Source organism: Symphalangus syndactylus, chromosome 5 (assembly GCF_028878055.3).
Source record: "Symphalangus syndactylus isolate Jambi chromosome 5, NHGRI_mSymSyn1-v2.1_pri, whole genome shotgun sequence".
Classification (NCBI taxonomy): Eukaryota; Metazoa; Chordata; class Mammalia; order Primates; family Hylobatidae; genus Symphalangus; species Symphalangus syndactylus.
The window spans coordinates 82,087,958-82,113,811 of NC_072427.2; the positions used below are offsets into that span (position 1 = coordinate 82,087,958).

The 25,854-nt window shown below is 40.0% G+C and overlaps 1 protein-coding gene and 1 pseudogene across 8 annotated transcripts in view; one reads left to right on the forward strand and one right to left on the reverse strand.

Moving 5' to 3' along the window:
• Window positions 1-25,556, forward strand: part of SINHCAF (SIN3-HDAC complex associated factor) — a 46,074-nt gene extending 20,518 nt beyond the window's left edge. For 5 of the 8 annotated variants that reach the window (XM_055280092.2, XM_063639219.1, XM_063639218.1 and 2 more), the window contains 5 exons: window positions 8,024-8,171; window positions 10,903-11,002; window positions 12,310-12,436; window positions 18,448-18,598; window positions 23,333-25,556. In XM_055280092.2, the coding sequence (XP_055136067.1) occupies window positions 8,044-8,171; window positions 10,903-11,002; window positions 12,310-12,436; window positions 18,448-18,598; window positions 23,333-23,492 (666 nt within the window). In that variant the 5' untranslated portion in view covers window positions 8,024-8,043 and the 3' untranslated portion in view covers window positions 23,493-25,556. Of the gene's footprint in view, window positions 1-1,147; window positions 1,290-3,262; window positions 3,326-7,212; window positions 7,336-8,023; window positions 8,172-10,902; window positions 11,003-12,309; window positions 12,437-18,447; window positions 18,599-23,332 lie in introns of those variants that run through there. The other 3 variants (XM_063639215.1, XM_055280090.2, XM_063639217.1) reach the window with 3 other exon arrangements.
• LOC129483804 (uncharacterized) lies at window positions 2,482-2,579 on the reverse strand (annotated as a pseudogene).
• Window positions 25,557-25,854: the final 298 nt, after the last annotated feature.

Here is a 25,854-nt window from a genome sequence, read left to right on the forward strand (position 1 = left end):
TATGGGGCTCAGCGTCATTTTCTTTTTCTACCTAGACCTTTTGAGATGTGGCAGCTTGATTTTATCCAGCTGCCACCATCTTAAGCATATAAACATGTATTGGTAATGATATGCATGTTTTTGCATTGGGTAATGCAATTGCCCATCCTGCTGATGGGCAATGGTAGTGGGTAAAATCTTATTAGAAGGGATTACCCCATTATGGGGAGTCCCCTTTTGAACTTCACAGCAATAGGGGAACTTATTTTAGTGCCCAGGTCATTGTAAAATTTGGGGCCGGGCACAGTGGCTTATGCCTGTAATCCCAGCACTTTGGGAGGCCGAGGCGGGCAGATCACCTGAGGTCAGGAGTTTAAGACCAGCCTGGCCAAAATGGTAAAATCCCGTCTCCACTAACAATACAAAAATTAGCCGGGCATCATGGCGCATGCCTGTAGTCTCAGCCACTCGGGAGGCTGAGGCAGGAGAATTGCTTAAACCTGGCAGGCGGAGGTTGCAGTAAGCCAAAATCATGCCACCGCACTCCAGTCTAGGTGACAGAGCGAGACTTGGTCTCAAAAAAAAAAAAAAAAAAAAAAAAAAATTGGCCTATATTTCAGTATTTTGATTGTGCCTACCACCCTTAGTTCCTCTGGATTGGTAGAATGGAGCAATGGAATAATAACACAATTGGCTAAGTCCCCAGATTGGTAGAATGGACCAATGGAATAATAAAAACACAACTGGCTAAATTTATGGAGGCTTTGCTGGCCGAAGGCACTCCCCTTGGTATTGCTCAACCTTTGATCCATCCCTTTATCAGCTCTCTTCTCATGAAATTGTAACTGGAAGACCCAGGCACATGGGAATCAAGATGACTGATCCAAATTTACTGAATGGGGACATCTTGCACTGTTGTAAGGGACTCGTTCACCAGCTCATGAAAAGCCAGACCTTAGTGCAAGACACATCCCACAGTGCGCTCCTGGGAGATGAAGATTCTGGTCATGACCTCCAACCTGGAAATTTTGTCTGTTGGAAAAGACATCTCGTAAAGGACTCCCTCCAGCCTTGCTGGAGGGGCCCCTACCAGGTACCGTTGACTAATCCATGCACAGCCGAGTTAAAGGTTGTAGACTCACGGATCCATATCTCTCACCTTAAAAAGGCACAACTTCCTGAGTGGACCATGACTCCCACCAGAGATCCCTGTCTCTGATTCACCAAACAGCTTCAACCCTGAAACCAGGACGAGAAGTTGACAGCATCAGAGTGGACAGCTAATTGACCCAAGACTTCAGACCAGGCCTGTATGATCTCCTGTCTAAACATTCTTAGAGTATTATATTTGCTTTGGGGACTGGCCTTGTCTGCTTTGACTCAGATTATAGGATATATAACCTGGTTAATGTTTCTATACACATGATGGCCACATATATATATATATACGTATATATATATATATATATATATATATACGTATATATATATATATATACACTCGACTTTTCAGGGTCTCTGCTGGGGATGGAAAAATAGTTCATTAGCTAAACTCTCCTAAAGTGTGGCAGATGGAGGCAGTCTCTCAGATTGCTGGATTTGTCACCAGCTTCCAAGGGCCATTCAGGATCATTACATGCTACTTGTTGCGCCAGAGATTGATTTTTCTGACATCCAAATGTTACCATATACTTATATCAGTTCCCTCCAAATGTCACTTTCCAAATTCAAATTCAGCTTCTAAAGCCAAGCCATATTTTCATTCTGTGCTTAGTAATATCCCCTAAGTCTCACCCCTCCCCACCACCCCCAGGCCTATCTATCATAAGCCAATCAGGGACAAATTCTGTAACTTATCTAGAGCACAAACTTAATTCCTCATCTTTTCCAGGCCGCTGTCCCTGCACATTCCTGGCCTCCCACCGTTATTGTCATAACTAGTAACTGAATGTCCAAAGGAGAAAAAGCAAAGCAAATTGTACCAGCACGTCTCATTTGTTACATATCGTGCTTATGCAGGCTTTTGTAAGGCCTGCAGTAAAACCAATCCATGGCTCACTCAGGTTTGAAACAACTTACCCGTGAATGGTTAAGAGATACATTTTGGTATGTGGCAGTGGGCCACACCCACCAATTCAAGGATGGGCACATAGTGTAAATAGCTGGCAAATTGAAAGGTGCTTTTTTTTTTTTTTTTGAGGGAGGGTCTTGCTCTGTCACCTAGGCTGGAGTGTGGTGGTGTGATCACAGCTCACTACAGCCTTGACCTCCCTGGGCTCAGGTGATTCTCCTACCTCAGCCTCCCGAGTAGCTGGGACAAGGAGTCTGTGCAGTAGCTCACACTGCCTGCTGCACTTACATCAACACCTCAGGTGAAGTAGAGACTTGCATAGAAAGAATTTCCAAGCAAGCTAAATGGTTACAAGAGGCACAAACTACCGATCTTCTCAATGATCTATTTAATTGGCTTTCTATTTCTTCCAGTCTGCAATTCAACCTCTTTTTCATGGGTAAAGTGCCGATGTCATAACAAGGTTTGAGGGAGGCACATTTCACACATGTGAATGCCCAATCATCACACTTATAAATGACAAAAGTATCTTAAACCTTGATATAGTAGTCTCTATCCTACTTCTCTTACTATCACTTAAATTACTCACGGTATTTATAACCAACTTACCTAAGTCTATTGCTAAAAACCAGAATTATAGGCCAGGTGCAGTGGCTCACACTCGATCCTAGCACTTGGGAGGCCAAGGTGGGAAGACTGCTTGAGGCTAGGAGTTTGACACCAGCCTGGGCAATGCAGTGAAACCCTATCTTGATAAAAAAAAAAATTAACACCCTCCCCCCCCCCATTATGGTAGCACAGTATAGATAGAATTATCCTGTAAGCGTAGCAGCAGATTCTACTACATAGCTCTGGAGTGTCCGCCTCAGGCCTACATCAACCTCATCTCACCTCTTTCCCTCCAACGTGGGACATGATTTCCTGGGAATGAGCCTTCCCAATGCAGAGGGACAAAAGGACATAAAGTATGATCATTTGTGTTCTCTAAAGAGAAATTTTGATCAAAAGGGGGAAAATGTGGAAATACAAGGAAAAATGGGTTGACACAGCCTCTTCTAAATATTTATTCTGGCTGAAGAATGTGTACGTGCAAAGGCAGCTATGTCAGTTAGATCAGTGTTAGAACCTCCCATAAATAGGCATGTTTTAACTGTAACCCCTCAAATCTTGAAAAACATCTTGAAATGATTTTTTTTTCTATTTCAAGGACCTTAAGAAAACATACTGTAGATAGACAGATAGATGATGATGATGGTGTCAGAAGAAAAGAGAGAGGTGAGCCAAGATGGCTGCAGTTGGACATATGGGTAATAAAACCATGGCCTGTTAACTGAGGCTGACCCTTTGTGCATTTGTAACTGGAGTTTGTTAAATATTTTACTCACGGGTACTGGTTGTAAACTTGTGTATCAGATACAGAACAAAGGCAGGATGGAATCAATCATCCGCCAGACCCTGAGATGCCTACACAATTATTAAGCCTTCTCTCCTACCCGCTCAGCCACATACTTACTTTACCTTATGTGTAACATCACTGAATACCAGTCACATCGACAAGAATGTAATTGCTGCTTCACTGTACTGCAGGCATCCCCCTGTGTAAAAAAATGTATGAATACCGTGCCTCACGCAATCTGCTTTGAAACACAGGTTATAACCTATTGGAACTTGTGCCTCCTGGGCGCACATCCTCAAGCTCGGCCTGATAAACCTTGTTTGATTGAGATTCCCATCTTGGTCTCTCAATTTGGGGTGACACACCTACTATGAGACTGGCATCCTAGGTGATGAGTTTACAAAGATGGTAAAGACAAGTGAATTCCTAACTCAGTTATTTTTATTTTTAAATATCTCAAAAACAGGCTTACTGAGATCATTCACGTACCATAAAATTCACTCATTTATATACCATAGGATTCACTCTTGTAATGTGTACAATTCAGTGGCTTTTAGTATACTCAGAGTTTTGCAACCATACCACTATTTAATTTTAGAAGACAAATGACAATTCATAATCAGTATTTTAAGTTTTTCTTGATTTTTGGCTTTATCTCACAGCTTAATTTTCCTCCTTTCCCCAAACACACGCTTACAGGTGAGATTGTATGGGGTCTGTTCTCAGCTGTAACTATTAATCAATTAGAAAGCAGATAGTATTACCTTTCTTCCTTTAAAACATAGTGCCGGGTGATATGATGCCTATGAGAATAGAGGCAAAATTCACATAGTTTCATAGCTGATGGTGTCATTTGAACAAATAAGATAGATTGTAGTGGAGGAATCATTTAATATTGCACAAATGTGGTACTAGGAAAGCAGTATTCTAAAGAACCACCAGGTTGCTTGAAAAAACAAATCTCCAGTTTAAAATCAAGTTATGCCACGCCTACCCACTACTTTGTTAAATATATAAAGTAACTTGGTTTCAGAGACCGTTTTGTGACCTTGGTTTTGCTCTAGAGATTAACTAGTGTTTTTGTTGTTGTTTTTTTAAACATTTCATGGGTTTGTAGATTTTTGAAAATACTTTCAGTTAATCTCAGGGCTCCCCAAACCTCGAAATGGTTAAACACCAACAACTGCTTAACTTGGTTGCTGTAAACAAAGCCCAAAATGAAACCCCTGTGTATTTGCTGCAGATTCCCAGGTGCCTCTTAAGTGTGAGGATAAGCTCAGAAAAGGCTTAATAGGTTTATTAAGTTGTCATCCATTAAAAGGTTCACATGCTTCTTGTGTGTTGCATAAGGACAGGTGTCTGCCACCTCATTGCATTTCTCATTGAGCATTGCCTAGGAGAGGGTAAGCCCTAGGATTTAGATCCCTCTCAGATGTTCAGGCAGAATAATTTTGTCAGGATAAAAGTAAGGTCATGGAACTATATAAAAATGGATTATGAATCCTAAGACATCAGCCTATTCTCGCCTATGTCTAAGAAGAATATTCCTCAGCTTATGCCTGGAATGTCTTGCTAGGGGGTGGTGGGTAAGTTTTGTGGAGGTCCCCACCAGCAGAAAAAAATCATTGAAGAGGAACACTTAATTCACAATGGCTGCTGATTAAAAAGAAAGCCTCAGTATTCACCTATAACCCTAACATCCTTAACAGCTTGCCAGTGTGGTAACTGGCACAAACCATGGCGTCTTGGTCAAATCCAACCTCAGTGAAGGTAGTTCACATCCTAGAGATGAGCTGAATGCTGATAGCTTTGAGGACTTGTTTATTTGGGGGAAGGGAAAGAGATTGTGAGGGTAGAGATAGGAGTCTATCTGTCGTAATAGGATTTGGTCTGTGTATTAATGGAACGAACTGGCCGTTTTTGCTCTGCTTCTTTTGTCCGTGCTGAGAAGGGAGGCTGAAGTTTCCAAGAGTTATGGATGAAGTTGGAGGGTATTAGAGGAACTGTTCTGACCTTATTGATGGTAATGCAAGCTGTTGGGCAAGTTTGGAGAAGAGCACAGCGTGGTGTGAGGACGAGGCCCGCATCACATTTTGCCTTAAAACAGGAATATACAGATTAAAGCAGTAACTGCTACTCTGCTTTCTTGTTTCTGCAATCTTCTGTCATTTGACATTGTTTTTTCCAAAGCAACGTGCGACCATTTTCTTCAGGATTTTCTTTTCAGTTATTATATGGGTTTGTTGTTGGATTGAGGAAAAAAAAAATCTGCCTCATCCGAGCAGGCTTCTCTAGATCTTTTCTTATGACTGTGTAGAGGGTACTTCCTCATTTTTCTTCCTCTCAAAGACATCAAATTCCCAAGCATTTAACTAAAATTATTATCAACTAAAAATGTTTTTTTTAAACAATTCTTAGAGGTAACTGTTTAGACTTAATTATTGAAATGCATCAAGGCCTTCTGCCTTGCCCTCATCCCACTCTTTTGCCTGCCTCTCTCACCAACAAAAACATCGCAGAGGAACAGTTTATTAACAATAGCCTGTTTGAAAGGGAAGCTTCAGTTTTTAGCTATTTGCTAATAAAAGTTTAAAAAAATTTTTCTTTTAAAAGTTATAAAACCTCTGTCTATATTTCAAAACCCTTCAATACCAAAAAAATACACATAAAAAGCCTGGCTATTTGGTTACTTCTGAATCATTTTCATTAATACTTGCTATATTATACTAACCAGAATTGGAAGGGAATGGGATCAGACGAGATAATCTAAAGACAAATACAGCCATATGTCACACAAGGACGTTTCGGTCAACCACAGACTGCATATATGATGGTGGTCCCAAAAGATTATAATACCATATTTTTTTGTACCTTTTCTATATTTAGATGCACAGATTCTTACCATTGTGTTATAGTTGCCCACGGCATTCAGTACAGTCACATGCTGTATAAGTTTGTTGCCTAGGAATAGTAGGCTATCCCATATAGCCTAGGGGTGTTGTAGGCTATTGCTATCTTGGTTTGTGTGAGGACACTGATGTCTGCACAAGGATGCCCAATGATGGATTTCTCAGAATGTGTCCCCGTTGTTAAGCAACACATGACTGTACTGAAGCTTTAGGTTTACTCATCTAAGTTTATTTCTAAAAACTTTAAAAAGATAGTGTTCTGTGGTAATAACTCCTAAAACTATGGACACGAAAGTGGTATTAATAATTTTCTTGGCCGGTCACGGTGGCTCACACCTGTAATCCCAGCACTTTGGGAGGCCGAGACGGGCGGATCACAAGGTCAGGAGATTGAGTCCATCCTGGCTAACACGGTGAAACCCTGTCTCTACTAAAAATACAAAAAGTGAGCTGGGCGTGGTGGCGGGCACCTGTAGTCCTAGCTACTGGGGAGGCTGAGGCAGGAGAATCACTTGAACCTGGGAGGCGGAGCTTGCAGTGAGCCGAGATCGCGCCACCGCACTCCAGCCTGGGTGAAAGATTTATGTGATAATTTTGTGATAATTTATAGTTAGACTCTCATACATACACACATCCTTTGGACTTGTCCGTTGGAGTTTAGTTTCTATATTCATTGCCTTTTCATCACCTCTTTTAGTCCAGATGTTCTGGTGAGCTGGCCCTTGATTTGGATATTCCAAATTACTTTTCCTAAGGTACAGATTTACTGCCAGCTACATATTTGCATCCAGCCCCAGAGCTGTTTTCTTCATTACTTCCTTGACGTTGAGATTTTTTTTTTTTTTTTTTTTTAACAGGAGGACTGCAATTTATTTCACTCTACATCTCTGAGACATTTGCCTCCCACTGTTACTACTGTCAGGCACAAAGCCTCGTAGAAGAGGTCCACAAACCTCTAACAACTAAGGGGCAGATCAGCGGTCAGACAACATGAGCTCGTTCTTTTTTTGTCTTAATGATAATATGGAATTATTATTATTGAATTCTAACCTTGGATTTTTGTGAATTTTACATCTTCCTTTCAGCAGTTTCAATTCAGGGGCAAACTTGACTGCGTAGAACTTCCCATTTATCACAGAAGAAATCCCCTCTGAATTCCCATTAGGCAAAGTAGTACGGGCTGATGCATAGTGAGCTAGTTGTGTGCTTAGTATCAAATAGTATTCATGGTAAATGCTCAAAACTTCCCCAGAGGGGAATCACGATAATGCAAATGTGCGAAATAAAAAGGTGTGTCTTAAGTTTAAGGATACATCCTTAATTGTGTACAGCTTCATTATTTTACAGGATTGTTTGTGGCATTTCTTACTTAAAAACCTGACTTAAAAAAATGCTTCTCTTCCTCATTTTTAGAGTGCATGTTTGCTAGGCGAGTTAGGAGGTAGTAGAGTTCTCCTTAAATAACTAGGCTTTTCTTTGTGTTTTAGACACTTGCCTTGATAGTACCAAGAACGGAGGTAGATCCAGGAGGTCTTCCCCTGAGCTGCCTGCCTGTCTTGGTCATATAACACCAAGTTGCTTGGGGGGTGGGGTGGAGCTGAGGGAGCTCTTTAATAGTTCCTTGTTACAGTCCTCAACAAAGATATGTCAATTCCCTTGGCTTTACAGACTATTGCCCAGAAGAAAAGATGTTTGGTTTTCACAAGCCAAAGATGTACCGAAGTATAGAGGGCTGCTGTATTTGCAGAGCTAAGTCCTCCAGTTCTCGATTCACTGACAGTAAACGCTATGAAAAGGACTTCCAGAGCTGTTTTGGGTAAGATCACCTAATGTTTGTACTATTCTTAGAGTGAAAAAATACCCAGCATACAGAAATATTTGTAAGCAAGGTGATTGGAACAATGTGCTAATGATAAAAATCACTTATTCTAATTTAGGCTGTTTAAGTCTCCTGCTTTTTAAATGAATCAAACAATGCTGACAGTCTACTTTTTTCTAGATTATGAGGAGCTACCATATTAATTGTGAACCCCCTTATAGTTGTAGCTGGACAAACCCTTTTGTTGTTGACTTCTTTTGTGGTTAATTTTTAAAAAGGCTTTTAAAAAAATTACCCTTGACTGGGTACAGCGGCTTACACCAGTAATCTGAGAGCACTTTGGGAGGCGGAGGCGGGCGGATCACGAGGTCAAGAGATCGAGACCATCCTGGCCAACATGGTGAAACCCCATCTCTACTAAAAATACAAAAATAAGCTGGGCGTGGTGGCGCACACTTGTAGTCCCAGTTACTCCAGAGGCTGAGGCAGGAGAATCACTTGAACCCAGGAGGCGGAGGTTGTAGTGAGCCGAGATCACGCCACTGCACTCCAGCCTGGCGACAGAGTAAGACTCCGTCTCAAAAAAAAAAAAAAAAAAAAAAATTACCCTTGACTGGGTGCAGTGGCTCATGCAAGTAATCCCAGCACTTTGGGAGGCTGAGGCAGGTGGGTCACTTGAGCCCAGGAGCTTGAGACCAGCCTGGGCAACATGGGGAAACCCATCTCTACAAAAATACAAACAAAAAACTCACCAGACATGGTGGTACATGCCTGTAGTCCTAGCGACGTTGGAGGCTGAAGTGAGAGGATCACTTGAGCCTGGGAGGTTGAGGAAATGAAGATACTAAAATAAAAATAAAATTTAAAAAGGCATGGTTGGCACAGACCTTTTTGACACCTTCAGAATAGTTACAAAGTCCAGGATTAACAATAAATGATCAATAAATGTTTCGATAAGAAAAAGTGGTGAAAGTAATTTCTAACATGAGAAATCATTCTTTTTTTCTTTTCTTTTTTAAAGAGACAATGTCTTCCTATGTTGCCTAGGCTGGAGTGCAGTAGCTATTCACAGGTGTGATCATTGTGCACCACAGCCTTGAAATTTTGGGCTCAAGTGATCCTCCTGTCTGAGCCTCTCGAGTAGCTGGGACTACAGGTGTGCACCACCTTACCCAGCAATATAATCGTTTGTTTGTTTGTTGGTTTGTTTGAGACACAGTCTCACTCTGTCACCCAGGCAGAACTGCAGTGTCACTATCATGGCTCACTGCAGCCTTGACCTCACTGGCCTCAGGTGATCCTCCCACCTCTCTCTCCTGAGTAGCTGGGGCTACAGGCATGCACTACCATGCCCTGCTAATTTTTCTATTTTTTTGTAGATACAGGATTTTGCCATGTTGCCCAGGCTGGTCTCGATCTCCCGGCTGCCTCAGTCTCCTAAAGTGCTGGGATTACAGGCATAAGCCACCTCATCTGGCCATTTTCATTTTTGAAAACTACCAATGCCTCTCTGGTTTTGTTTGCTGCGAAACTGGAATATTATGTCACATTATTTTACTTGCCAAAGGTTAGCATTTTGATACTTATGAAATATCTACACAGGCCGGGTGTGGTGGCTCGCACCTGTAATCTCAGCACTTTGGGAGGCCAAGGCGGACAGATCAGTCGAGCCCAGGGGTTGGAGACCAGCCTGGGCAACATGGTGAAACCCTGTGTCTACAAAAAATAGAAAAATTAGCCAGGCGTGGTGGCATGTGCCTGTGGTCCCAGCTACTAGGGAGGCTGAGGTGGGAGGATCACTTGAACCTGGGAAGTTGAGGCTGCAGTGAGCCATAATCCCACCACTGTACTCCAGCCTGGGTGGCAAGAGTGAGATCCTGTTCACCCCCATGCCCCCACCAAAAAAGAAATATATCTACACATTTCAAGAAAGATTAATTAAACAGCATTGTTTAAAACCATGATAATCAGAATCTCTTTTAGGTCTTGAGTTTTACTCTTTAATTTTAAAAACATTTTTTTTAACTAAATTTTTTAAAAATTTTAAAGTAGAGATGGGGTCTCCTTGTGTTGCCCAGGCTGGTCTCGAACTCCTGCACTCAAGTGATCTTCCCACCTTGGTCTTCTGATGTGCTGGGATTACAGGTGTGAGCCACCACACCAGCCTATTTAATTATTTAATTTTTTTTTTTGAGATGGAGTCTTGCTCTTGTTGCCCAGGCTGGAGTGCAGTAGTGTGATCTTGGCTCACTGCAACCTCTGCTTCCTGGGTTCACGCGATTCTCCTGCTTAAGCCTCTCGAGTAGCTGGGACTACAGGTGTGCGCCACCATGCCAGGCTAATTTTTGTATTTTCAGTAGAGACATGGGATTTCATCATGTTGGCCAGGCTGGTCTCAAACTCCTGACCTCAAGTGATCCACCCATCTCAGACTCTCAAGTGCTGGGATTGCAGGCGTGAGCCACCGCACCCAGCCTGGCATATTTAATTTTAAAAGCATTTCTTATTTCAAAATAACCAAATTGCAGTACATAGAATTGGTTTGTTGAATCTAGAAGATAATTTTATTTCTGAAATATTCTATAGAAACAATGGAATGGGATCATCCAGGATGATTAAATTGTATCTATAAACCATACATAGATAGTTTTTTCCCCAAAAGAAATGTGCTTGCATGAATTCTTTAAGGTAAGGGAGACTGATAAAGGTTTGATTATTTTCTTATCAGATTGCATGAGACTCGTTCAGGAGACATCTGCAATGCCTGTGTCCTGCTTGTGAAAAGATGGAAGAAGTTGCCAGCAGGATCAAAAAAAAACTGGAATCATGTTAGTCCATCTTTTTTCTCAATTATACCTCTGTTATATTTAAAGTAACATTAATTTCCTCCTAATTTAGGAAGTAATATATCCCTAGGGTAGAAAAGTCTGGAAAGAATAAAGAAAAACACTAGCTGCTGCTCAGATATAATTGCCTAACAGTTTGGCATCTTTAGAATAGAATAGCCTGGTGTGGCATTTCCTTAAGGCTGTATCCAATATCCCCCTTTTGGAGATTCACAGTAAGCATTCACCTATTTTTAGGCTTAACCCAGTAATTCCCAGAGTTAATTAGACATGAATCCTTTTTCTTAAATCTCTTTGGATAACATGATCCTTTGAACTCAGGTTGGTACTAATGAACACATAGATGTTAGAATCAGACTTGAATTTGAATTTTGCCTTTACCACTTACTAGTTGTGGACTTTGGGCAGGTTATAGTTATTCATGAAGTGCAAAGATAATAGCTCTCTTACCGAGCTATTGTGAGAACTGGATGAGCTGGTGTATAGAAGTATAACGTGTAGTTATCGTTCACGCTAGCCTTACATTGTCCTTTGATGACAGTGTTATGTTATTATAATAGGTCATGATTTTGAAGATGATAACAACTTTCCTTTTTACATGGGGTAGAAATCTGCAACTAATAAATGTGAATGAATCCCTAAGAAACAGGACTATGTGGGGCGAGATCAATGGCTGGGCTAGACTGTGGGAGAACATGCTATTGCTGTTGTGTAACTCACCTCGGAGATTAAGGTGTGTAGAGAAAAAAGCATAAAGAATAGGCCCGAAGACCTTGATTCCAATCTTTTCCCCTCTCCACCCCTCTTACCCATTTACTTGCTTGGTGAAATAAGGCAAAATGCATGATTTATCTTTGTCTTGTTTTCCTTCTGTCTAAAATTGGAGTAACAAAAATAGCCCCATTTATTGCTTTGTACTGAAGATAAAAAGTATATGAAAGCTTTTCGTAAACTGCAGAACATTATCCTGTAGAAATGGAGTTATTTTTGGGTTTGATTCTTAACCTGGTTGGGTCATCTGGTAACGATTATCCCATATACAAATCTATTTAAATTTTTTTCCAACAGACTCCCACTATTACCCACTTCACAGGAAAGAATATCTTAAAAAACCCCAGTAGATAAATATTATTTATTCCCTTATGTCATGTGATGATTAAAGGTGCACATGGAGCTTCATCCTCTTTTCAGTATAAAACTATGGTTCTCAAATAGGCACGGATCTGAACCAAAGGGATACACTGGTGTCATTTAAAAAATATTATTAAATATTCAGTATTTTCTTCCAGGTGGTAGATGCAAGGGCTGGACCCAGTCTAAAGACTACATTGAAACCAAAGAAAGTGAAAACTCTGTCTGGGAACAGGATAAAAAGCAACCAGATCAGTAAACTGCAGAAGGAATTTAAACGTCATAGTAAGTTTGATATTACAACATTAGTACTTAATAATTGTTTTGTTATTTTTGGCTGGGGGTGGTATATGGCATGTGTGGATCATTTTTTCCTTTATTGCTTTTTATAAAGAGCACTGGAAGGCAATGTTGACTTGGTAGAGATGTTATCTTATTTCTATGAAATCTTGGCACTCTTTCTGATTTTGATGTCTTAAGAGAGTATTTCTACTAGCTAACCACTTCAGATTGTACTGAGACCACTCTGATGTCTTTATTGACATCTTAATTTTCTAGAAGGTGCATTTCTAGCTTGTTTACTTGATCTTTATCCATAAGCAAATTGAGTCCTGCAGATGTGCAAGAAGGTACGTAAATAAGTAGGGGACAATCTGAGACCAAAGTCCAGGTTTTCTGGAAAGTAACTTTAGAAATCATAACTCACATATTGAAATACAGCCAACCTCAGGGCTTGCTTTCAGGTTTAAGGGGCAGTGTGTGTTGTGTGATAGAACGAGAAAGGAATGTCTAATTAATGTCAGGTCACATGCTATTATTGGAAGTTTTGGGGGTTGCTGTAATGGCACATCTGTATTTTGGAATTGAGATTTTAGATTTTGAAAAGGAAATACACTGCATATAATGTTATTGTCTAATAAATATCTCTGTTACCCTTGGGGTTTGAAGGAGCATTATTGAACCAAACACATTAGTATTTTTACAGCAAAAAGTAGCAGTATTCACATTTAGTGGAATAAATAGATGGTATATAGGCTAGTCAGGTTTGTCTGCTTATAATCATAGTTTAAGTCATGCCAGATTTTGTGGCCAAATAGGTTAGGAATATACTTTCTGTTTTCAGAGCCTTCTCAGAATTGTGGCTAGGGGTTGTGGATCTCTACTGGAGCTCTCGGTACTTGTAAAAAATCTATAGGGCCCTGTTAGAACATTATCAATCAAGACAAATGGTTATCATGCTTGTTTCAGAATAATGGAAAAAGACATGTAAGTTTAGTGATGGTAAAGTGAGGAGTGCAGGAGAACTCAACATTTTTTGAGCATTTTGGTATACTAAGCACTTTACATATGTAATCTCAGTTATTTCCATCTTAGAGCTCAGAATAGGAGTCACAAAGGGGTGATTTAAACTTGATCTGGGCCACTTAATAAGTAGTAGAGATGTAGTAAAATATTTAGGTAATATAAATTTGTATATGTATTTTAATTATACATTTACCTTTCCTAACCAGCTCTCAACCCCCATCTCCCCAAAGATTTAAGTCTACCTTCCATTCTCACTAGATGTTTTCTTTTATTTCTTTTTTTTTTTTTTTTTTGAAACAGGGTCTCACTCTGTCACCCAGGCTGGAGTACAATGGTATGATCTTGGGTCACTGCAGCCTTTGCCTCTTGGGTACAAGCAGTTCTTGTGCCTCAGCCTCCCAAGTAGCTGGGACTACAGACATGCACCACCATGCCTGGCTAATTTTTGTATTTTTAGTAGAGTTGAGGTTTTGCCATGTTGCCCAGGCTGGTCTCAAACTGAGCTCAAGCAATCCACCCACCTCGGCTTCCCAAAAGTGCTGGGATTACAAGTGTGAACCATCACACCCAGTCCTCACTAGATGTTTTAATGAACATTTGGGAAACGTTAATTTTCTTTTATCACTTGAAGGCGGAGGAACTGATTATTCATATGTATATTCTTAGCCCTTTCCCTTATAATTATAGTGAAAGTGATATCTCACTTTTGCCTTACTTAAGGGAATCTATTCAGTGTAATTTTAGATTTTTATTATGAAACTGTGCTGTGTAGTAGTTAGAGACTGAAAATAAATTCCTTTGATAATAAGGTGTGTAGACTGTGGAGGCTCAAACTGAAACGGTGTTCACCAGGTACATTGTAAATTGCTGGCACCTGTGCGCATTGAAGCAGTTGGGAGATGTGAATTTTTATATATCACCCACTAAATGGTCTGTGCTTCTGGTTATGTGTTTGCTTCTGCGCATCCTGCACATACCTGGCCTATATTCTCTTCTTTCTTTCTTTCCTTCTTTTTTTTTTTTTTTTTTTTTTTGAGATAGAATCTTGCTCTGTCAACCAGGCTGGAGTGCAGTGGCACAATCTCAGCTCACTGCAACCTCCGCCTGCTGGGTTCAAGCGATTCTCCTGCCTCAGCCTCCCAAGTAGCTGGGATTACAGGCGCCCACCACCACGCCCGGCTAATTTTTGTATTTTTAGTAGAGACAGGGTTTTGCCATGTTGGCCAGGCTGGTCTTGAATCCTGACCTCAGGTTGATTTGGCCTCCCAAAGTCCTGGGATTTCAGGCGTGAGCCACTGTGCCCAGCCCTGTATTCCCTTTTCAAGACATTTTGTGGTGTACTGGAAAGGCATTGGACCTAGAGTTACAGATCTGGATTTGAATTTCGGCTCTTGTCACTAGCAAATGTGTGACTCTGGAGTCACTTGACGTTTAACCAGAATTTTCTAATCAGAGAACTGGGGATAATCAAGTAAAAAATGGCTTTGTAAAACAAAATAAATTCCTCTATAAATGTTAGCTATTCTTTTTGTGTCATCCTTTCCAAAATCTGCAGTGATTTCTGCTTGCTATAAAAATATGGTTGAGAATTCCTAGAAAGTGTTTGAAGGTCCTATTTTTGTTTGAGCTGAGTCAGTTCCTGGAGTTGTTTGGTTTCTACAACTTTGCTCATTGACTTTGCCCGTTGACCCTACTGACTTGATGCCATCTAATCACTCCTTGGTGACTTCCAAATCCTACGTAATTTTTAAGACTTAAAATTGCAGTTTGGGCCAGGCATGGAGGCTTACGCCTGTAATCCCAGCACTTTGGGAGGCCGAGGCAGGCAGATCACCTGAGGTTGGGAGTTTGAGACCAGCCTGACCAACATGGAGAAACCCCGTGTCTACTAAAAATACAATATTAGCTGGGCATGGTGCCGCGTGCCTGTAATCCCAGCTACTTGGGAGGCAGAGGCAGGAGAATTGCTTGAACCCGGGAGGCAGAGGTTGTGGTGAGCCGAGATTGTGCTATTGCACTCCAGCCTGGGCAACAAGAGCAAAACTCCGTCTCCAAAAACAAAACAAAACAAAAATGGTCAGGTAATTGAAATTACAAATAGTTTAAAGATATTAAGCATTTCCTAGGAGAGTGAGTTCTCCTCAGCAGCATAGAGGTGTCTGTTGATGTTAATTATTTAGGAAGTCTTAAACATCCTACTAGACCCATTCTTTTAAAACCTGCTACTCTTGTTTGCCAAGTTAACATATTAAAAATACTAATGGTGCTTTCTTTGTTTTAGATACCTAATTTTATGCTGTTTTATGTAAATATTTGTTAATATAAAATATTTGTGAGCTCTATTCAGAAAACGTTTTCTTGACTGGGTGTGGTGGCTCACACCTGTAGTCCTGGCACTTTAGGAGGCCAGGAGTTCAAGACCAGCCTGGCAAACATGGCAAAATCCTGTCTACTAAAAATATAAAAAAATTAGTTGGGTGTGGTGGTGCATACCTGTAGTTGTAGCTATTCGAGAGGCTGAGGCATGAAAATCCAAGAGGTGGAGGCTGCAGTGAGCTGAGATCCAGCCACTGCACTCCAGCCTGGGTGACAGAGTGAGACTCTGTTTTAAACAAACAAACAAAAACATTTTCTTGGCTAGGTGTGGTGACTTCATGCCTGTAATCCCAGCACTTTAGGAGGCTGAGGTGGGAGGATCGCTTGAGGCTAGGAGTTCGAGACCAGTCTGGGCACATAACGAGACCTTGTCTCTACTAAAAATTAAAAAAATAACCAGCCGAGTGTGATGGTGCGTGCCTGTAGTCCCAGCTACCCAGGAGACTTGAGACGGGAGGACTGCTTGAGCTCAGGAGGTTGAGGCTACGGCAAGCTATGGTCCTGCCACTGCACTTCAGCCTGGGTGACAGAGTGAGATCCGGTCTCAAGGAAAACCAAAAGATAAAAATAATAAAAAAAAAACCCCAAATTTTCTTTAGTCTGTTTCTTTCCATGCAGCATATAACATAGGATTTGATGCCTTTATAAATATTTAATAAGTACTTGATTGGTTATCTGAATTGAAGGATTGCTCTGTCCATGTGTCCTGGGACGGGCAAGGTGTATGGTAGGCCTCACCTGTGTTTATGAGGTTTATGATACTGCTCTTGCTGTGACGTGGCAGTACAACAGCCTTATAGCACAATGACTGTTAACCCAGAAACAAACTTTCTGGCTTGTACGTTTATATGACATCTTCTTCACATAAACAGGCAAAGTATTAAATCAGAGTTAGCTCTGCATCTAATGAACGGCCTTTATTCCTTATTAAATTGGGATCTTCTGTTTTCTCTTTATAGGTATAATGTCATTATTCTTTGGCTGCTTTCAAGATTTTTCTCTTGGTTTAGTTTATAGAGGTTTAATGATGATGTGTTTTGGCATGGATTTCTTTGAGTTTATTCTGTTGGGCTTTGGTTAGCTTCTTGAGTCTTAGGTTTTATGTCTCGCCAAGTTTGACAAGTTTTCAGCCACTATATTTGAGTACTTTTTCACCTCTGTTCTCTTTTTCCTCTCCCTCCAGGACTGCAGTGACATGAATGTAGATGTATGTTTGACTAAGCTCCATAGGTTTCTCCTGGTCTGTTCATTTGTTTTCTGTGTCGTTCATGTGGGGTAATTTCTGTTGTTCTTTCTTCCAGTTCCCTGTTGGTTTTCTCTCTCCCCTCCATGTTGCTCAGCCCATCCACTGGGGTTTTTATTTTCTTTATTGTATTTTTTTCAGTTACAAATTTTCCATTTATTTTTTCCTTACAGTTTCTATCTTATTTTTACTGAGGCTTCCTATTTCTTTGCCAAGGCTATGTTTTCGTTTATTTCAAAAATGTTCATAATTGCTCACTGAAGCATTTTTGTTGTGACTGCTTTAAAATTTTGGTCAGATAATTCTAATGACTTTGTCATCTTAGTGTTGGCCTTTTCATTTAGTTTGAGATCTTCCTGATTCTTGGACTGATGTAATTTTTTATTGAAACCTGGACATTTTCAGATTATGTTGGGAGACTCTGGGTCTTATTTAACCTTTCTATTTTAACTGGCTTTTTTGACACCCCTCAGACCAGGGAAAGAGGGAGGGGCATCACCACCCTATTACCGCCAGGTGTTAGAATTCCAGTTTCTCTCTCAACGTCCATTGGCATCTGAGGTCGAGGGGAGGGGGAGGCTCCTTGTTACTACTGGGTGTCAGGAGAGAGTTCAGACTACCACCTGGTGAGGGTGGCCTTGTACTTAGTGGGCCATAACAAAAATCCTGACTTCACTGGGCTTCCTCTGACACCACCCTGGTGTAGGTGTTGGGGTGCTTCCTAAGTCTTGTGAGGGTGGAAATGTAGGCTCTTCACCTTAGCCTCTGCTGGGGCTAGGAAAGGTGTCCACATTTTTTTCCGTGGGTTTGGCTGGAACAGGAAGGTTAGTGTTTAGAAACATTTTCTGTCTGGCTAGGCTGCCCTTTTCCTAGTTCTTTGCTAGAGAGATCAGGCTTTAATTGGGGTTTTGGATTTTTGTTTTGTTGTTGTTGTTTTGGTTGTTCTGTACCCATTGGCATTTCTGGGTGGCTGCTGCTTCACTTCCAAAGCTGGGGATTATGAGGCAAAAGGAAAATCCAGAAAAACTAAGGAACCTACCACCATGGCTTGCCTTGGGTCTTGAGCACCCTAGATGATCATCACCTTTTGGGTGATGATCTTTTGAGTCTTAGGTTTGTTTTATATATAATATCCAGGGATTTCAGTTGTATAAGCAGGAGGAATAGGAAAAAGTATGTCTATTCCATCTTCTTCACTTCTTTAAAAAACACGTTAGTCTGAATATCTTCAAATATCAGTAGTGCATAGAAAATGAATTATTTTTTACTTTTTCTTTTTTGCCAACTCATTCAGTATCTTATGCTGAGGTTTAGTTGCAATTACATGTAACGAAATTGAACATTTTATTTTTTCTTTTCATCTTTATTGCAGATTCCGATGCTCACAGTACCACCTCAAGTGCCTCCCCAGCTCAATCTCCCTGTTACAGTAACCAGTCAGATGATGGCTCAGATACAGAGATGGCTTCTGGTTCTAACAGAACACCAGTTTTTTCCTTTTTAGATCTCACATACTGGAAAAGGTAAAAGAAACAGAAAATATCTCTCTAACCAGCAAACCATCTTAATTACGGGCAGTGTTTTTCTACCTTAGCAATTAAATGGCATTTGGCAAACAGTTGGTAACACACGATTGCAGTGGATTAAGCAGGAATTGAGCAGGGAAGTGGGAGTTTGTATATTCTTCCTATTAAAATTTATTTAAAATAAAAATCACATCAAGGTACCTACATTTCCTATTGCTAGATAAGTGGAGTAGAAAGACAATATGCAGTGGAGAGAATCAGTAAAACTAAGAGTTGGTCCTTCAAAAAGACGTGACCAAAAAAATACTAGAGATAAAGTGGATCAGGAAAAGGAGATAATACACATAAGCAATTTTAGGAAAGAGAAAAGAGACTTAGGTATAGATAAAGCAGACATTTAAAAAATAATAGGATATTATAGACAACTTCATGCCAACAAATTTTAACATACAGGTGAAGCAGGTACAGTACTAGAAAAAAGACATCTTGCTAAAGCTGTCTCAAGAAAAAGTGAAAAACTGAGATAATCTCGTAATAAATTGATTCATGCCAGGCGTGATGGCTCACACCTGTAATCCTAGCATTTTGGGAGGCCAAGGTGAGGGGATTGCTTGAGCCTAGGAGGTTAGGGTTGCAGTAAGCTATTATTGCACCATTACACTCCAGCCTGGTGACAAAGCAAGACTCTATTTAAAAAAAAAAAAAAAAAGCCACAATAGGCAAGTTGTACTAAACATCCAGGAACAGATGATTGGGGCCTATGCACTGGCTTTTCCAGACTATGGATAAAATAGAGCATAGGCCCTAAGCATTTTTAAGGCTGATATAAGTTTGATACCAAAACAATACATCATCAGCCACTAGGGTTATTCTAGGTATGTAAGATTGGTTTGAACATGAGAAGATCAACTAATATAGTTTACCACATTGACAGTTTCTTTTTTTTTTTTGAGAGGGAGTTTTGCTCTGTTGCCCAAGCTGTAGTGCAATGGCTCGATCTCGGCTCACTGCAACCTCTGCCTCCCGGGTTCAAGCGATTCTCCTGCCTCAGCCTCCTCCCGAGTAGCTGTGATTACAGGCGCATGGCCACCATGCCTGGCTAAATTTTTGTATTTTTAGTAGAAAAGGGGTTTCACCATGTTGGTCAGGCTGGTCTCGAACTCCTGACCTTAGGTGATCCACCCGCCTCAGCCTCCCAAAGTGTTGGGATTACAGGCGTGAGCCACCGTGCCCAGCCCACATTGATAGTTTCTAAAGGAAGGTGTTGTCTTCTTAGTGGTGCAAAGAAGGAGTTTGACAAATTTGAGCATTCCTTTAATGTTTTTAAAAAAAAAAGTTTCAGCAAAATAGGAATAGAAGGAAACTTTTTTACTTAGACAACAGGTATCTTACAAAAAGTACAAAAGTACATAATAACATAATTGTGATAAAATGAAAGCATTTTCTCTATGATCAGGAACAAATCAAGAGTGTTGAGTATCACCATTTCTATTCAGCATTATCCAGAAGGTTCTAACCAATACAGTATTGGTAGCAGTAGTGGTAGTGGTAGTACCAGTAGTAGTAAAGACTTTAGAACAGTACCTAGCGCGTAGTGTAAGTGCTTTAAAGTACCTTAAACCACTTTAAGTTTGCATTTATTTAATCTTTTTTTTTTTTTTTTGAGACAGAGTTTCACTCTGTAGCCCAGACTGGAGTGCAGTGATGTTATCTTGGCTCACTGCAGTGTCCGCCTCCTGGGCTCAGGCGATTCTCCCACCTTAGCCACCCAAATAGCTGGGTCTACAGGCACGCACCACCATGCCTGGCTAACTTTTGTATTTTAGTAGAGATGGGGTTTCACCATATTGGCCAGGCTGGTCTTGAACTTCTAGCCTCAAGTGATCCTCCTGCCTTGACCTCCCAAAGTGCTGGGATTACAGGTGTGAGATACTGCACCTGGCCTTATTTAGTCTTTATAACAATTCTGTGAAGCATTATGTGAAAACACAGGTACAAAGAGGAAGTACTTTGTTTAAGGTTACACAGTAAGTAGAGCAGGATTTAAATCTAGGCAGTTTGGCATTAGAATGATACATTTTATCATAGTGTTAGGAAATATAAAATAATGTAGTAGTAAAATATCAAAAGCCCTTTGGAGGAGTTATGTAAAAATCATACAATATTGTTGAATAACATTTATTTATGTGTGTGTGTGTGTGTGTATATATAGAGAGAGAGAGACTCGCTCTGTCGCCTAGGCTGTAGTGCAGTGGTGCGATCTTGGCTCACTGCAACCTCCACTTCCTGGGTTCAAGCAATTTTCCTGTCTCAGCCTCTGGAGTAGCTGGGATTACAGCCATGCACCACCACACCCTGCTAATTTTTGTGTTTTTAGTAGAGATGGGGTTTCACCATGCTGGCCAGGCTGATAGTGAACTCCTGACCTCAGGTGATCTGCCCGTCTCGGCCTCCCAAAGCGCTGGGTTACAGGCATGAACCACCGCACCCAGTTGTTGAGTAACATTTAAAGACACCTAAATAAATTGAGAGGTGTAGCACATTCATAGATATTATTAAACTGACTGTTAGGGAGATGATCACTTTGTAGATTCAGGGTAATTGCCGTCAAAACCCCAACATATTTATGGAACTTTACAAGCTAATTTATAATTTACATAGAAAAGCAAAGGGCCCAAAATAGGCATCTTCAGAAGAAAGAGAAAGATGTGGATAAACTTGCCCTAACAGAAATCAAGACGTATTATAAAGCCATGGTAATTAATGTGTTCGGGACTAGGAATAGAAAAATAAACCAATGGAATAGTTTAGAGAGCCTGGAAACAAGCCCACATACGTATATAGCACTTGTTATGTGATACATGATGGGGGGTGATTGGTGGGCGAAAATGGTCTGTTCAATAAGTATTGCTAGGATATTAAAAACAACATGGTTATTCATGTGGAAAAATTGGGCTTGGGTTCCCTACCTCACACCATAGACAAACACCAACTACAGATGCATTAAAGTAGAAAATAGATTATGACTTCTGAGTGGGAAAGGATTTTTTTCTGAGAAAGTATTAAGCATTTAAGAAACCCTCCAGGTTTGATTACGTTATAATTATGAACTTAAATTCATCAAATAATACCATAAAGAAAATGAAATGATATCCAGCACATATATCTGACAAAGGATTAGTATCTGGAATATACAAACAACTCCTACAATGGAAGAAAAAGATAAACCAACAGAAAAATGGACACACTTAGAAAGGAATCATGAAATAACTCATTAAATGATAATGTGTTGAAACTTTTTGAAAATCAAGGAAATACAAAGTAAAATTTCAATGAGATACCATTTTATACTCATTAGATTGCTGAAAAAACTAAAATAAAATCTATTACCAAATGTTGGAGAGAGGGTAAGGAATGATGAGAACACTGTCAGTTATAGGTGTGAATAGTTATAACCATGTAGATAAATGGCCGTTTTTGAGTAAAGTTGAAAGATGTTCCCATTCCTATATGCCAGCAATATAAACTAGTAAAAACCTTTAGGATGTATCCACTGATTTATACATTAAAATAAGAGTAGATAAATAAAACTGTGTTATATATTCACAGGATAGAATATTATACATAAGTTAAAATGAAATAAAGCTCTATAACAATATATATGGATCTCAATGTTGACTAAAACATTGCAGAATACATTGTGATTGTGTGTGTGTGTGTGTGTGTGTGTGTGTGTGTAATGGATAACTGTGCAGTATGATTAGAGATGCCAACATACGGTGAAACCATGAAGTATGAAGAAAAGGGAGTGATAAACCTAAAATTAAGTGGGGAGAGGATGAGATAAGGTGGGATAGGACTGTGGAGGGGCCTGCAGGGGACTTCATAGCAAATGATCTTATTTCCCTTAGAGTATGTGGTCTGTAGGCATTCTTACTGTGTTGTCATTTTTGACGCCTTTGCTAACACACACACTTTTTTTTTTTTTTTTTTTTTTTTTTGAGACAGAGTTTTGCTCTGTCTCCCAGGCTGGAGTGCAGTGGTGTGATTTTGGCTCACTGCAACCTCCGCCTCATGGGTTCAAGTGATTCTGCTGCCTCAGTCTCCCAAGTAGCTGGGACTACAGGCACGTGCCACCACGCCTGGCTAATTTTTGCATTTTTAGTAGAGATGGGGTTTTGCCATGTTGGCCAGGCTGGTCTCGATCTCCTAACCTCAAGTTATCTGCCCATCTCAGCCTCCCAAACTGCTGGGATTACAGGTGTAAGCCACCACACCCAGCCCATACATGTATTTTTATCTACTCAGTATTTAATTAAAAATTACCACTCAAGCACTTAGGAGTTGATAAAGAAAAAAAAATTAAATATATATAAAAAATTGCTGGCTGCATCAGCCTGTTTATGGTGGCTGATTTTTTTTTCAAGAGTTGGTGATTTTGGAGGAAATAGTTAACAACATCAGGGGCAGCCTTTGAAACTGACTGCTGTCCTTCAAAATGCCATCTTCCTCAATATTTGAGAAGATTCCAGTGGCCTTTAAGGCAGCTGGGTAATTCCCCTTCTCTAGCTAATTGGGGTTACTCTAGGAGCCCTTTCACTTGGAATATGCAAGATTGTAGAAGCACAACTCTTTGGTTATATTGGACTAGTTATAATAGTGAGTAGATTTCTTTTGTATTCATGTTTTGCTTCCTTATTAATGTATCTTGTTCTCCATTTTGTCTTTTAGACAGAAGATATGTTGTGGGATCATCTATAAAGGCCGTTTTGGGGAAGTCCTCATTGACACACATCTCTTTAAGCCGTGCTGCAGCAATAAGAAAGCAGCTGCCGAGAAGCCAGAGGAGCAGGGGCCAGAGCCTCTGCCCATCTCCACTCAGGAGTGGTGACTGAGGTTTTTATGTAGAAGGGGAACAAAAAAAACATCTAAATTTTGAAAAGACCACAAAGCAACAAACTGACCCTTTTTTTTTTTTTTTTTTGATACGGAGTTTTGCTCTTGTTACCCAGGCTGGAGTGCAGTGGTGTGATCTTGGCTCACCGCAACTTCCATCTCCCGGGTTCAAGTGCTTCTCCTGCCTCAGCCTCCCAAGTAGCTGGGTTTATAGGTGCCTGCCACCAGACCCGGCTAATTTTTTAGTTTTAGTAGAGATGGGATTTCACCACGTTGGCCAGGCTGGTCTCAAATGACCCTCTTATTTTTAACTTGGATACCTGCTATTCTGCCAAAAGACAATTTCTAGAGTAGTTTTGAATGGGTTGATTTCCCCCAGTCCCACAAACTCTGAAGCCAGTGTCTAGCTTACTAAAAAAAGAGTTGTACATAATATTTAAGATGCTGAGTATTTCATAGGAAAGCTGAATGCTGCTGTAAAGTGCTCTTTAAGTCTTTTTTTTTTTTTTTAATCCCCTTCTAATGAATGAAACTAGGGGAATTTCAGGGGACAGAGATGGGATTTGTTGTATGATAAACTGTATGTAGTTTTTAGTCTTTCTGTATTGAGAAGCAGTGGTTGGGGCATTTTTAAGATGGCTGGCTACTCTTGTTTTCCCTCATGATAATAGATTTGTCATAACTCAGTAACATGAACTTGCCCCTAGAGGTAGTTGTTAATAATTTTGAAATATTAAGGTCTTGCCAAGCTTCTGATGATTCAAACCTGTACTACTGATTATTAAGAAGGACAGACTGAGCTTTCTGTTGCAAATGGAGAAAGTAATTTCTAAATATACAGAGAGGTAACTTGACTATATATGTTGCATCCTGTGCCTCCCTTCATATTAATATTTGATAAAGATTTTAATTTATGTGAAACTTCTAAAGCGGAATCCAAGTTCCTCTTGGGGAAATGGCAAGTCTTTAGGACAGGCGAGACCCTGTATGAATAGTACCAAAGCATTACTGCATGGTAGAGAACACACTCAATTAGAAATGGTAAGCTATCTGAAAAATAAAATGTGCAAGTTTCAGGATGGCACAAAACAAAGGTTAATGCTTCTTGGGGCACGTGACTTAGAGGGCTTGCTGAGTGTGTAAATATAATTGACTTTTGTTTGTGTTACATGACTTCTGTGACTTCATTGAAAATCTGCACAATTCAGTTTCAGCTCTGGATTACTTCAGTTGACCTTTGTGAAGGTTTTTATCTGTGTAGAATGGGTGTTTGACTTGTTTTAGCCTATTAAGTTTTTATTTTCTTTCACTCTGTATTAAAAGTAAAACTTACTAAAAGAAAAGAGGTTTGTGTTCACATTAAATGGTTTTGCTTTGGCTTCTTTTAGTCAGGCTTTCTGAACATGGAGATACCCTGAACTTAGAGCTCTTCAATCCTAAGATTTTCCTGAAAAGCCTCTCTCGCTTGAACCCAAACCAGAGTGAGGGAGAAACATTTGCCTGCCTTGTAATAACAAGACTCCGTGCTTATTTTTTAAACTGCATTTTAAAAATTGGATAGTATAATAATAAGGAGTAAGCCACCTTTTATAGGCACCCTGTAGTTTTATAGTTCTTAATCTAAACATTTTATATTTCCTTCTTTTGGAGAAAACCTACATGCTACAAGCCACCATATGCACAGACTATACAGTGAGTTGAGTTGGCTTTCCCACAGTCTTTGAGGCGAATTACAAAAGTCCAGCCATTATCATCCTCCTGAGTTACTTTGAAATGATTTTTTGTGTACATTTTGGCTGCAGTATTGGTGGTAGAATATACTATAATATGGATCATCTCTACTTCTGTATTTATTTATTTATTACTAGACCTCAACCACAGTCTTCTTTTTCCCCTTCCACCTCTCTTTGCCTGTAGGTTGTACTGTATGTAGTCATGCACTTTGTATTAATATATTAGAAATCTACAGATCTGTTTTGTACTTTTTATACTGTTGGATACTTATAATCAAAACTTTTACTAGGGTATTGAATAAATCTAGTCTTATTAGAAAATAAAAGGAGCTGTTTTGTGGCTTTGTTTGACAGGTCTTCAGTAAGAATAATGTTTTTGGCCTTCACATATACTCAGTTTAAGTGCTTAGTATTAATAACAAGCCATGAAGGGAATAAATAAATTCCTCTTTACTGAGACATAGACTTTGGAATAAAAGACATTTTAACTGATGTGCACAATTATTAATCTAGTGGATAAGTTGGATTTAAAAGGAAGAACAAAATGTTCCCTGTACTTTTTACTGTCTGTGGTTTTATTACTGTCTATGGGCATAGTGGGGAGCATCACTGAGACTTTAGGGA